Here is a 14,827-nt window from a genome sequence, read left to right as displayed (position 1 = left end):
AAAATTGGTTGTAACTGCCATAGTCAATGGCATGGGTTGGGGGGTTTCAACGTCAGTGTGTTCTCAGAGAACAGTGTTGTGGTTTGAGAGTGTTTGTTACTGCAATTCCTCTCTTGACCATTAGTTTGAGGTTATGTATTGTACCTTTAAAATAAATGATATCAAAGTGTTTGCACTCCACACTAAGATTCTTGGCTACTCAATCTTACAACAACGTACAGCCTGTGCTGGGCACATTTCAACAAATGAAATAAATGAAAATAAATAAATGAAAATAAATCATATCAAAGTTCTTGAACTCTACAGAAAACTTGTATTCAAGTACTGTTGGGCTACTGTGCTAGATCAACCAAGAGATCCAAACTGATTGCTGGTTGTATGGGAGGAGGATACTACAAAGTCCTTGACGATCAGTGAGAGGTTTTGCCAAGTTTAAGCTTCAGGTGGAGAGAAATCATCCACGCAGAGATATCAGCCAAGCAGGTGGTGACCTGCGTTTTGGGAAGGAAGGAAATAAAGATTTGAGTGTCGTCGGCATAGGAGTGATAAGAAAAGCCATGGGAAGGGATAACAGAACCAAGAGACATGGTGTATAGAGAGAAGAGGAGAGGACCAACAACTGAGCCTTCCAGGGCTCCGGTTTGGAGTGGGTCAGAGACTGAGCCCCTCTAAGTCACCTGGTAGGAATGACCAGAGAGGTAGGAGGAAAACCAAGTGAGTGCAGATCCTGTGACACCCGTCCCAGTCAGCGATGAGAGCAGAATCTCATGGTTGACTGTACGGAAGGTGGCCGACAGGTCGAGGAAGATGAGGACAGAGGAGAGGGATTTGACTCTAGCAGAGTGGAGTGCCTCTGTGACCGTGAGAAGTCTCAGAGGAGTGGCCACTCTTGGGATAATGAAGATTGTTCCGGCGGAGATAAGTTGTCAGTTGGGATCAGACCATTCCAGAGTTTTAGATAGGAAGGGAAGAAGAGAGACAGGCTGGTAGTTGTTCGGAGCAGAGGGTTTTAGGTCTTTCAGGTTTTACTTATGTTTTTTGTGTATATATTCATAGTGGTATTGTGTATTCACGACTGAATATTGTGGTTTGTGAATTAATAAAAATTACTTCACACTACAAAAAGCATGTGTTGATTTTCAGTTGTATTAGTAATTGAGGTATAAATACATAAAATAAAAAAATGAAAAAAATAAAAACATTAATGTTAAATGCATCTCTGTAGATTTGTCCAATAAGGGCAAGTTTGTTACATAGTGACCATCTACTCACAAGTCTGGGGCCCTGTTATATACCATGCAGTTTAGTCAATGATCAACAAAAAGACCACTTCCAGAATCTGAAGCCTCATTAACATGAAGTGAATATGTTCAAGCATGGAATATCCTACTGTTATCTGACATTTTTACTCTGACATCAAATTAATTGCATTTGTGTGTGCTTTCTATTTTTTCAATTGTTGCTTTATCAAGCCGATAATTCCTCCAATTTCAGATCAGTAAGACACAAGATTAGAAATATACTGTAAATTAATATTTAACAGAAAATGATATGGTTTAAACTGGGTAATGAGGTTTCTGATAAAAGCAAAACGTACTTGGTTTGAAAAACCAACATGAAAATGCACGACCGGACTGAAGGCCAAATTAATCTTGAAAAGGAGGGGCCAGGGCACTGCACACAGCACAACACATAGATGAGACAGGAGAAGAGACCATTTGATGTCTCAGCTGGGTCAACAGGAGGAACTGAAGAGTACAAGCTGCAACAGGTTGATCTTGGCTAAATGCGATCTCCGGCAACAGGTGAGGCTGAATGGGGGCTGAAGTCAATTTAATTGGTTAATGAATATGCTTAATTATATATAGATGAAATCAGAATGTTTGTAAGTAAAGGTCTCTAAGATACTTCGGGGTAGCCACTTAGCCGTAACGGTGACGTTACTTCAAAATCGACTGAATTAGAGAAGTGTAGGAAAAGTGAGTTCGATAACTATGCCGAAATCGTGTTGTGTTTTGGACTGTAGTGCCAGATGTAATCAGGCACACAGTGGATTGGGATTTTTCCGATTGTAAAAAGTTCGTTTTATTTTGAGATATTAGCCAGATATGGGATATTTGGGAAATATTAACCAGATATTCCAAATTCCGAATTCAATAGCCCACGAACTAAACGTCCAAATAAGATAATAAAACTAAATGTTTAACCGTGGCAACATAGACAATCCACTTCAACTTTTTTTGCGAAGAATTACTTTCGCTGTGAAAATTGGTAATTACATAGACATTATCTCTTTGCCAATCCCGACATTTTTAGAAAGTACAACGACACGAAATGTAGGAGATTCAAAATATCAACATGCATAATAGCTGTAAAACTTATTCCACAGCCCAAGGAACAAATGACAACCAATACTGTAGGTCTGGACATTTCACATCTGATATTTTTTTAGATTGGGAAATTTAAACTGGGTTTAATAACTGCCTTTTTTTGAGCTTATGTTTAATTTTGGTCCATTTTTATGTGGAAACCTTGGAAGAAGCAGATGCCACAGTGGTGCAATGAAAAGCACTGGTGCCTCAAGTCCTGAGCTTGAAACCCAACTGTGCCTTTTCTGTTTGAAATTTGCATATCACATTATAATGGATGGTTGGGCATTACAGAGACGGCAATACTGTATGGTATGGAAATTTAAAACTGTATTGATTTTGGTGAATTGTTTTCTTAAAAAATAAAACCGTTGCTTTGCAACTATCAAAATTGAACTTCTGTTTGGAAGTGGCTGGCATAGTGGTGCAGTGAATGGCACTGGCACCTCGCAATAAGGTTTTTGGATCAAATCCCTGCTGAGGCCTTTCTTTGAAGACTGCACGTCACGTGTTAATGGTCCAATAGGCTTTATAGAGCAAGCAATACTGTGATGATGTTTTGGAAATTTAAAACTGAATTTATTTGGGTGTAACCATTAGTAGGACCACACAAAGTCCAACAGGACTTTAGAGAGGGCCCCCTACTGGTTATACTACAAGTTTCAGAATTATAAATGTGACCGGTTTAATTTTGGTTATGGTTTTTAGGGGAAAATGTATCAGCTTGAAAAATATACTAAAACCTACTGGACTTAATAGAGGGCTGCCTACTGGCCATACTGCAACTTTTATAATGCAAAAATGTACTTCTGTAAAATTTTTGGTGAGGTCTTTTTTAAGACAAGAAATTCAATAGCGTCTCAACAATATGTAGGAAAGCACTAAAACCAACTGTATTAAATACAAGGCCCCCTACTGGCCATGGAAACAGAAGTTTATTTTTGTATTCTGAAAGTTGTACTATGGCAGGAGGGGGCCCCCTATTAAGGCTAGTTGGTTTTAGTCTTGTCCTACCACCTACAGACTGTTGCACATGGAGGCTAGCTACAGGATTTTATGCAAGAAAACAAGTGACTAACTGTGACAAGGACATTTTTGATGTGGCTTCCACATTTCCGTGGGCACTTTTATGGAACCACTGGGCGACATTTAACTGCTGCGTTAACTACATTAATATAGCCTACTTACGGAAAAGCTAATGTTAGCTGGTAAGCCAGCTAACAAAACTGAATTACAGAACTGAATTACAGAAATTGTGCTTAGCACTGGAGAACTGTTATGTTATGTGTGACTGTTATGTTTATAGCTAGCCAGTTAGCTGGACAGTAGAACAATTGTAGCTGGCTAAGTGAACTAACTTTTCCGAGCAAACATTCTGTGGCACTCGACTCTAACATACGTAATCTTAACTGGTTAGCCGCATCGTATGACTGAAATCTTACAATCAAGTAATGTTGTATTCTGTGAGCTATTATGTGATGGCTCCGTTCAATTCGCCGTCTAAGAACCAGAGCACACTTCGCTCTTTCTGAAGTTGAGAGCAATCAGAGCATTGTCATTCAGAAATACAGAGCACTTACGCTCTGGAGCGCTCCAAGCATGCACTGGACGCTCTGAGAGCAAATAAACGAATGCAGCTGATATTGTAGCTAGTGGATAGCTACTGTGACAATGTTTCATTGAAAAGCTATGTTTGTAAGACAGATGTGGACTGATTTGTGATAATAAAACTCAATGATTTAAAGTAATTCTCAACAAGCTGATGTTAACGCCTGGTTCATAACTGGTCCATTGGGAATGAATTGCATTCAGTTGCTGTGGTGTAAATAAACTACCCTTACAGTTGGCCAACGCTTTTATCCCCACCGGAATACAATAGTGCAGACCAAAGGTCACTGGAACAATTACAAAGGTCGGATGAATGATTAATATTCTATCATCAAGTAATCAGCCCAAAAGCAAGAAAAGTGAACAGAAACATTAGCTAGCTTCATTATAATCAGACATAACTTTCCATTTGGCTGGCCTTTAAACTAATGGCCTATGACACGAATATCCTGCAATTAAAAAATAAATGCATCAAAATAACCTTGCAACATTTCGTGCTTACTCAGCACATTGAGCAGGTAGTCAATAAACAAATCCATGGATTAAAAAACATCTGTTGATACCCAACTAACGTAGGGTATTATTGTATATGAATAAAGTTTTCATCTTTGTAATTGGCAAGTTTATCATCCTCATCATCATTTGAATATAACGGGTTTCTTCCTTAAAGACCCTCTCTCACCTCATTGGTCTCAAAATTTGCTCTTATAGTCAGTTTTTCATGTGACTTCTCACTGATATAATGTGACATTTGGCCCCTGGTGTCATTTCAAGTATTTCTTTTATGATGGTGGAGACATATTAGGAATTATTTTGTAAATTAAGCAGGTATCTGCATGAGATGAGAAATGATCAAATAAGAATAAATTGTATTTCCTAATTGCATTACAATGATTGTTGGCTTTTTGCCCAGTGTTTTTAAAGTTACATGTAAAATATGAGTAGTCTCACTCGCTTCTACAAGCTGGACCATTGTCTTGTTGAGTCGGGGTTAGTTCTGTAAATCCCATGTAAATTATTATGGATCTTTAAAATGAATAGATTTCTGGTGGTGAACTTTCTGGGTGGTCAAGACAAGAGGAGGACAAGAAACTGAACATTTGCTCGATTTTGATTAAACATATGTATTTTGGTAAGACTATTGTTGTAGCTTGTTGACTTTTGTACCCACATTCAGAATTTGTCATCATTTGTTTCAGTATATGACGTTTCGTTCATGAGCTATTGAAGCTGGAATCCGAATATCCTAATATAAAACCAACTTGGCGATGCCCAGATCCTACAGTTTATTGGGCTGTCTCAGTTTTGACGGGTGCTTGGCACAGTCAATCAGAGCTGACACAGAGACGCCCGACATACGTGTCAGAAACATGAGGGAAAAAATTAATCACAAAAACAGAACTTCATATTTTACTGCTCATGTCCATCACAAACGTTGGCAGCTAACATTAGCTAATAAACACCAGTCACTCATTGGCAGCCATATAACTAGAGAAACACTGGATTGATAACCTTAAATCCTACCTAGCTAACTAGTTTTGTTAGCTAGCTAACTAGTTTTGATGGTCCACCCGGATGTAAGTTCTATGCTGTTGTGACATTATGCTGATTTAATCTATATAAATATGCGATCCCCTCCGACCCTGTTCAGGATAAGCGGGTTAGGATAATGAATGAATGAATGAATGTATGAAACCAATGTGTTTTGATTTACCCTGCATGATAGTAACAGTTTAAAAATGATGATGTTGGCTACAGTTCATCCATTACTCTCCTCCTGCCAGTGAGAACTATGACTCCCCAACTCTACCTGTGCCTCCTGGTCCTGGGACACCTGGGCGTGGTGCTCTCTTGTCGGGTGGGGACGCTGGAGGAATGCCAGGCAGCCCCGTTCGTCCCCGGGCACAACCTGGCGGGAGAGGGCTTTGACGTTGTGAAGCTCCAGCACAAAGGCGCATACGTGATCGACCTCCAGACCTTCCTGGACTCTAACAAATCGTGCACCCTCTGTGAGAACCCGCTTCATGGAGACGAGCTCCAGAAACTGCCGCTGTCCGTGCTGGACTGGCGCCCCTTCACCAGCTGCAGGCAGGAGCTGTCCAGCACTCTGCTCAAAACCGTCACCTCCGTGGCCGACAGCGCGACCGACCTCATCGAGAACGACTGGACCGTGGGCCTCGGCCTCGGGGACATCGCCGATATAACCATTGGTGGCAGGCACTCCACCGCGGTCGAGTTCGCCATTAAGGCCTCTGCGAGCGACAAGTCCGTCTTCACTTCTCACCAGCTCAGCTGTAGCCAATACAGGTGGGTCAAAATAAGAGTCTGTTAAAAAATGAGCAGAACCAGTTTCTGGCTGATTCCGACAGGTTATTTTAATATGAGTGAATTTACATCCAAATTGGGTGATCTTAATTACATTCTGAATTTTTATACATAGTCCCTCTATTTTAGAGGACAAAAAGTAATTGGACAGTTGGTTTCTCAGTTGTTTCTGATTAGACGGGTATATTCAATCGCTTCCTTCGTGCAGGCATAAGAAAGCTTTCAGTATCCAGTCCCGATTCTAGTTACCATTGAAATCTTTTAATTTGTCAACACGAGGACCGGAGTTGTACCACTGAAAGTCAAGGGAGCCATTATGAGGCTGAGAAATAAACGAATAAGATACATAGGACAACCTCAGTTGAGGTTGTTGCTGTCGTCCAGCAGGTGGCAGTGCTGCGTGCTATCCCTCCCTTCCCCTGTAATGGTCTAATTGTTGATTGGATAATTAGTTGAGTCACCAATTTTGCACCTGAGAGAACCCTGATAAATGGCTTCACCCAGATGCTCAGGGAAGTGATTTCTCACTCTGTGCTCAGCCTTTGGTTGTTGGTTGTTGGTTGTTGGTTGTTGGTTGTTGGTTGTTGGTTGTTGGTTGTTGGTTGTTGGTTGACTTGGTCTTCCTTTGTTATTTTGTATTTCCACACTCCACTTGCACTTACCCTCAAACACCCTTAAACTGATTCACTCTGACACGCATTCAGACAGAAACACAATTATTGAAAATAAAACCCTTAAAATCAATTTGACTGCTTGATTGCCAAAAGGTTGGCATTTATGTAGCGCCTTTATCCAAAGCACTGTACAATTGATGCTTCTCATTCACCCATTCATACACACACTCACACACCAACGGCGATTGGCTGCCATGCAAGGCGCCGACCAGCTCGTCAGGAGCATTTGGGGGAGCATCTTGCTCAGGGACACTTTGACACAGCCCGGGCGGGGGATCGAACCGGCAACCCTCCGACTGCCAGACGACTGCTCTTACTGCCTGAGCCATGTCGCCACAGTAGTCACTGACACAGCTACAGCTGCATCCTGAAGAGTGCTTCTTTGGCCAACCAGCCCCTTCACAATCATTGCCTTCACCAATGCTCTCTTTCTTCTTCATGATATTCCAGATAGTTTATTTTGGTAAGAGTATTGTTTGGCCAATGTCTTTTGTTTTTCTCAGTGACATAATGGATTCCTTGACTGTCATTGGGATATCTGTGGTACTCTTGTTGACCTATGCCAATAACAGACTCCAAAGGCAAATCAAAGAGAATCAAGAATGAAATCAAAGAGAATCAAGACTCTTTCTCATGCCTGCAGTGAGGTACCAATTGAATACATTAGTTTCATATGAAATAGCTGAGAAGCCAACTGTCCAAGTACTGTTGGTCCCCGAAAATGCAAGGCTATGTATAAAAAGGGATGCAATTCTGACAATGATCACCTGACACAGATGTAAATTCCCTCAAATTAATGGTGACAGTCTGCAATGTAACCTCATCTTTGGATTTGTTTCATTTCAAATCCAATGTGCTGGAGTACAGAGCCAAAAGAACAGGAATTGTACCACTGTCCAAATACTTATGGACCTCAATGTATATGTCCATAAATGTGCAGGGTGAACTACATGAACATTTTCACGTTTCAAGAATATTAAAGCAAATGGGGTTTTTCTTTAAAGCAAACATTTTAAAGCAAACATGGAAAATGTTGCCACAAGGTAATTAACCTTTTCAGAATGTTTTCTCTAACTTCATGTGAATCTGAAATTGAATGCGACTTGTTCATGAATCAATGATTTCTTGTTATTTCCATGTACTTCTTTTATCCCTTATCACTCCTTTATCATTTTCATCTCCTTTTTTTTTTTTCTTCTGACTTGTAGCTACCGTGTCTCAGGAAACCCGCCTCTCAGCCCAGAGTTCCAACAGCAGTTGCGCTCTCTCCCACAGGAGTACAGTCCGAACACACGCCACCTGTACAAACGATTCATCCACACCTACGGAACGCACTACATCCAGCAGGTGCGCCTGGGCGGTCGTCTGAGGAGGCTCACCTCCATCCGCACCTGCCTGGCTACCGTCAACGGCTACTCGGCCACCGAGGTGAAGGACTGCCTGAACACGGGCCTCTCTGTGGGGCTGGGCTATCTGGAACCTTCCGCCACTACCAGCCAGTGCAGGACTCTGCTGGAGAACCAGGACAGCCAGACGGGCTCTCAGCAGTCATACCTGAACCATGTCACCGAGGTCTTGGGCGGAAACAAGTGGCTGGGAGAGGTGTCCCTCTTCAAGAATGAATTCTTCGACTTCCAAAAATGGCACACCAGCCTCAAGGACCTCCCGGACATTGTGTCGTACTCTCTGGTCCCCCTCCACGAGCTGATTCCCAACCCTGTCGTCAGGGGGAACGTGAATTCCGCGGTCAATCAATACCTGAAGGAGAACGCTATCCCAAAAGACAAGTCCCCCAAACAGTGTGTTGGGCAGCCCAACCTTTCTGCTGACTGCTGCCCCCAAAACTTGAAGAGAGGCCGGCTGCAGGTGACCGTGATCAAGGCCTGGGGGCTGCGTGGGGACCCGGTGGGGAAGACAGAAGCCTATGTGAAGGTCTGGTATGGACCCCACTTCCGCAAGACCAACTGGATCAATTCGCAGAACAACCCCTCCTGGAACCGGGACTATGACTTGGGCCATGTGGAGGCCGATCACGAGCTGAAGATGGAAGTGTGGGACAAGGATGTGTCATACGATGACCACCTTGGCACCTGCCGTACGCAACTGCAGGAGGGCAGCCACACCCTCGGATGCAATCTGAGTAAAGGAAGGGGCTTCTCCTACTCCTACACTCTCACCTGCGACCCACAACTCAGCGGCTACCAGTGCGGCACGTACAAGCCTGCCTAACAGTACTGGGTCAGGGGACAACAGGCAGTACAAGCCTGCCCCCCCAGTGACGGGTCAGGAGACAACAGGCCAAATTTAAAAAAAAGAAAATTTGCACGCTGATCTGGTCACAGAAATACAAGAAAATCTACCTGCTGTTATCATCAATGAACAAGAATGTAATCCTCCAGAGCAATGCCACTATCACCAATCTACTGCAATGCATGTTTTACAATAATCAGCACTTATTGCTGTGTTATCTTGATTAATGTATTTATCATGATGACTATCACATATTGTGTGTACCCAGCCAAGTTCACAGTGACCTGATGATTTTCTGCTCCAATGATTTTCACTTTATCAATCCGCTAAATAAACAAATTGTATAGCTGAGTTTCCATATCTTATTGTTTCACATCTCTGTGCGATCACTTAGCTTCATATGCTGCTTCATTGTTGTGCTACAGCCTTCTATATTTCAGGGGGCCATCGCTTAAAAAGCACCAAGTTGCATGACATCCACATTTTACATGGCCACAATTAAAATAATAATTAAAACATAAATTTCTAATTCCCTGTAAGTCTATAATGAATATATAATTTAGAAGATATTGGGCCTTAACCCTTTTAGTTCCAAGCCAATAGGAAGTGGCTCCATCCAAATCCCAAGGCGTTTCGGCTATGGTTGAGAACATTTAGGAAGGTTGACTCGAGAAATGGTTGAATGTTCACAAGGTTGAAATTGACTGACCAGTTTTCTTTGTCTTCTTCAACACTTTCATGCTCTGATTCTGAATAATCTGAGTCCTCAGACTCCACAGAAACATTCTCAATCATCTAGGATGCTGCTACCCGCAAAACTGTCCCAAAAATCCTCTGCTGTAAACCCTTCAAAATCTTCATTTTCGCTGCCGCTATCAAATGAATACGCCATAACTCATGCTCACTTCACTTGCAAAATACGAAAGAAACTTGGATTGCAGCATGGTTTGAATTTGATGTCAAAACAAGCCATAAGGCTTTGCTTATTTGCCTAGTGGTCTGCTGTTCCGGAGATGCACCGAAGTTACTCCGAACCCCGAATCCCCGGTTCTGTGATAACGTTGTTGGCTGGGAACGCGGGTGGGGGAACAGCCTTCTGGGACTCTGGGGCTCCTAAGTGTGACGACTTTCTTTCCGTGATGAAAAAGAGTATTTGACAGGTCAGCGGGGGGCACTCCAGGGCGCGCCAGCTCCTCCTGCGTCAAGAGTTTGGTGTCTGACTTTTTGATTGAATTTAGAGCTTTGGCGGCCTCTGCTGGCTGGAATAAAGAAGCTCTCTATGACACAGTCTGCCGCAAACTCGCACCACGGCTTATCGGTCCATTCCCATCTCCCATCGAGTCATCCGTCCCTCCACGGTCTAGCTGAACCTCCCACCTCCCCTACACTCCATCCATCCAGTTTTCCACGTGTCCTGTGTCAAGCCCGACGCAGTGTCCTGGCTCAGCCCTCCTGCCTGACCCCCACCTCACCCCCTGGCTCATCGATGAAAATCCAGTGTCCACATTTATTCTTCCTACTTCTGGGTTGCACTTTGTGGTGGGAATTTTAATTTATTCCTGTAAGAAAACACTCAGAGACAAAGACAGTAAATAAAATCCAATCTTTACTATGCATAGGGTCCAAGTTACATGCAAAAACAAGGACAAAGGTTTCTCTCCTTTGTCTGGATATATGTATGCGTGGAGCGCAACAAATGTACGCCCCCTTTGATTAAACATTCCCAATGATCAATATTCAAAGACAATTCCCCACTCTTCTCCTTACTACAGATTGTTTATTCATATCTCCCCCCTTCAAGGTACTGTCTATGCAGATACATGTTCTCAAAACATTCCAGCATGATGTATACACAGGGGCCTGTGCAATTAACTGCGCGTCTATCTTATCTTGTTTTAATTCCGTATTTCCAGGAAGATAATCCCCATGGTAGCTTCCGTCATGAGGTCTCATGAGGTCCTATGTTTTTGGTTCTGCAGGCTCTCAGGCACCAACACAAGATAACCCAGAACACACAGTTAATGTCTGTAGCCTTGGAGGCCCACAGTACAGACAGGGAGAGACATCTCCACTCACACAGTTACAGAAAATAATATTTATTAGCACAAAGCAAGTTATGGTACTTCAATAAGTATGAATGATCTGGATCACTCCAGCATAAGCAACTAATAATAAGCAACTAATGATAGTATAAACACTAATAATAGGATAAGCAATTAATAATAAAATTATCACATGAACATATAATTTCAACAACATTTCCATTTTCTTTTTCATTGATTATCCGCTAACATGCCACTTCTCTCGATTTTCGGCATGTGCTTCATTCACAGGAAAATACTTTATTGTTGAAACAGGTCATTTAATTCTATCACATGTTGGTATGGTCTCTCCGACGTGTCAGACGAAGCGGTCACTTCATTGACGTCCTGTAACATAAACATCTGATATTGTGGGTTAGCATTCAACATTTTTGATATCAATCCTTTAACTATGGGAACCCCTCAGCAGCTGCAGAAGAACAGTACTGCGAATCCTGCTACTATGAGGGTCAGTACAGATGTTATTGCTGCTTTCCACCCCCCAGAAATGAGCCACTGCCACCAGGAGTTATCATACCGTATAGTCGTTTTGTTGTGCATCCGACTGGTCTTTTAAGCGCCGCAAAGCCTGATCTATTTCTCCGCCTTTCTCATCATTTGCTGGTATGCGTTTGGATGCCGCCTTGGCTTCTTTGTCTGCAAAGCCGTTAGCCAAACTGATTGAATCAACATTTTTTGTATGAGCCTGCACTTTGATAATGGCCAATTCTTTAGGCAATTGAAGTGCATGCAGCAGCTGTAATATGAGCTGGGCATGAGTTATGGGCTTTCCTGTTGAAGTTACCATGCCCCTGTTACGCCACTGCCCAGCAAAAACATGACAAGTGGAATGTGCATATTGGGAGTCAGTGTAGATGTTTGCTCGCTGACCTTTTGCCAGCTGACATGCCTTAGTGAGTGCTATCAATTCTGCTGCTTGAGCAGAGTGGGTAGACAGCAGAGGGCCACTATCCACACAGTTATCATGTGTGCAGACAGCATATCCAACACATGGATTACCTTTGTCGTCACGGGACGCAGAGCCATCAACAAAATATTAAATATCAGGGTGTGATAGAGGGGTGTCCTTGAGACCAGGACGCGCAGCAGTATTGTATATGACCTCCTGTAAACAATCATGTGGCTCACCTTCCTCCTGTGTAGGAAGGAGTGTTGCAGGATTCAGTGTAGTACAGCGCTGGATAGTTAGGTGTGGTGCACTAAGCAGAGTTGCCATGTAGGACAACTGTCGAACAGGTGACATGTTGGAATGTTTTGCCTGCAAAAGTAATACTGCAACAGCATGTGGCACATAAAGGGTTAAATCAGTGTACAGCACAATAGGCATGGAAGCTCGGACAGCGAGTGCTGCTGCTTCCACTACACGAAGGCACATGGGGTATGCACTTGCCACTGCATCTAGGCGTTGAGAATAATATGCAACTGGTCCCCTTTTCCCCCCAAAATCTTGAGTGAGCACTGAGGTCATAAAAACTCCCTTTATGTCTACAAATTGGTGAAATGATTTAGAGTGGTCTGGTAGACGCAGTGTGCCAGCTGATTGCAGAACTGTTTTGAGAACAATTAATGATTGTTCTCCCTCTGTAGTCCACACGATGGCATCAGAGGCTGCCATAGGGGCGGCATATATCAAATCTAACAGTGGCTGCACAATGTATGCATAGTCAGGAATCCAGCTCCGGTAGAAATGTACAGTGCCCAAAAGTGACATCATGTCCTTTTTAGTTCTAGGTTTTGGCATCTGAGCTATTGCCAATTGTCGCTCAGGCAATATAGTCTTTCCTGCCTGTTATGGCCCAAATATTGAACTGTTTCCTGCCACAGTTGGAATTTGCTTTTGTTCACCTTGTGACCCTGTGAGGCAAAAAATTTCAAACATGCCAAAGTATCTATTGTTCCACCGTACACGAGCAAATTAATATGTCATCGACATATATTATAATTTGGCTCCCTTGAGGGGGAGTAAATTTCGCTATGTTTGTCTCCATTGCTTGCGTAAATATTGCTGGTGATTCCACATATCCCTGCGGACAACGCGTATATGTATATCTCTTTCGCTGAAATGTAAACACAAACCAAAATTGAGAATCTGGGTGAATGGGCACAGAAAAGAAAGCATTTGCTAAATCAATCACAGAAAAACGAGCAGATTGCAGTCACATATCATTTAAAATAGTATTGGGGTCCGGTGATACAGGAGCCCTTGGAATTACCCCTGCATTTACTGCTTGTAAATCCTGCACTAATCTCCATTCTCCGTTCGCTTTGCGGACTGGAAAAAGAGGCGTGTTACAGGGATCTGGGCAAGACACAATTACACCTTTTTCAAACAATTCACGTATGACGGGTTCTATGCCTTTTTCTGCTTCAGGCTTTAAAGGATATTGACGTCGAAACGGACGAAAATTTTTTACCATTGCTGCATCACGTATTAATCCAATGTCGTTTTTACCGGTTGTCCACAGAGGTTTAGGCACGTCACTCAGCAGCTCCTCCTGCTCTAGAGTGAGGCATATTTTTAATTAATCTTTAACGGGTTGGAATGCCCCCGTTTGCCAAGTCAACAGGTGTCGCTTTACCATCTGCGAAATTTCGGGGTGCAGCCCGGTCAGAAACGCTATCTTTAACTGTTGGGCATACGGACCGTTATCATCCCACGGATTCGGTAAGTCGAGCCCGCTGTTTGCTGCAATAACGGGTTGTAGTCGGTCTAAATATTCCAGACAGGATTAATCTTTTTTCTGTCTGCAATCCGAAATACGCGCATAAATACAATGCCCATGAAATAAATTGCGTATTCGACCTAACAATGCCATTAGGGGTCGCCAGTACACGCCAGTACACATCATTGTTCACATCATCAGGCTTCTCTCGCCATATATGCCCTGCCACATTTGCAGCAGCGCCAGCGCCAGCGCCATTTGTCCCTCGACCTCGACAGCCCAGTTTCCCGCAACCTGACACCACTGTTGTTTCAATAGCAAACGCAGACAACGCTCTACTTCAGTAGCATCTAGCCGATAACGTTTGATAAAGGGTTCAAACCACATATGAAACGCCTGATATCCTTGCTGCGGATGGGGACAACCCTCCATAGCTGCACGCATATCTCCGACCGTCCACGCACGATACACCCACTGTGTTCCGCCAGCAGCCGCTGACACTTCTATTTGTGGGGCCAACAGCCCCACGGGATGAAGTTCATCCTCACTACTATCATCACCCAGCTGTTTTGCTTTCCGGGAGAGCCCTTTATTTAATGGTGAGTGTTTACTCGGCTCTCGAGGATTTTTATATGGTCTAGGTGACACCAAATCAATGTAAGGTGGGGGGCCATGTTCCCCTGTTCACGCAGATGCCTCCATGAGAACGGGAAGCTCAACTCCCGCCTGAGGCAATTTGGGCAATGGTGACACAAGTACCGCGTTAATATCATCACCATCCAACTTCTTTTTAGATTTTTTTAGATTCTTTTGAAAACAACTGCAATTGCTCCTTT

General features: G+C 43.1%; 1 protein-coding gene across 1 annotated transcript; it reads left to right on the top strand.

The window, feature by feature from the left end:
- Positions 1 to 1,646: 1,646 nt before the first annotated feature.
- LOC133142475 (perforin-1-like) lies at positions 1,647 to 9,577 on the top strand. The gene is made up of 3 exons (XM_061263718.1): positions 1,647 to 1,805; positions 5,762 to 6,284; positions 8,185 to 9,577. Exons 1-3 carry the CDS (start codon positions 1,787 to 1,789, stop codon positions 9,203 to 9,205), a joined length of 1,563 nt encoding a protein of 520 aa, XP_061119702.1. The 5' UTR covers positions 1,647 to 1,786; the 3' UTR covers positions 9,206 to 9,577.
- The last annotated feature ends 5,250 nt before the right edge of the window (positions 9,578 to 14,827 follow it).

This window comes from Conger conger, chromosome 12 (assembly GCF_963514075.1).
Source record: "Conger conger chromosome 12, fConCon1.1, whole genome shotgun sequence".
Classification (NCBI taxonomy): Eukaryota; Metazoa; Chordata; class Actinopteri; order Anguilliformes; family Congridae; genus Conger; species Conger conger.
This window is presented reverse-complemented; position numbering and strand designations above follow the sequence as displayed.

Coding starts and splice junctions, on each gene's coding strand:
- LOC133142475 (XM_061263718.1), top strand. Junction 6,285..8,184: donor CTCAGCTGTAGCCAATACAG/GTGGGTCAAAAT, acceptor TCTGACTTGTAG/CTACCGTGTCTCAGGAAACC.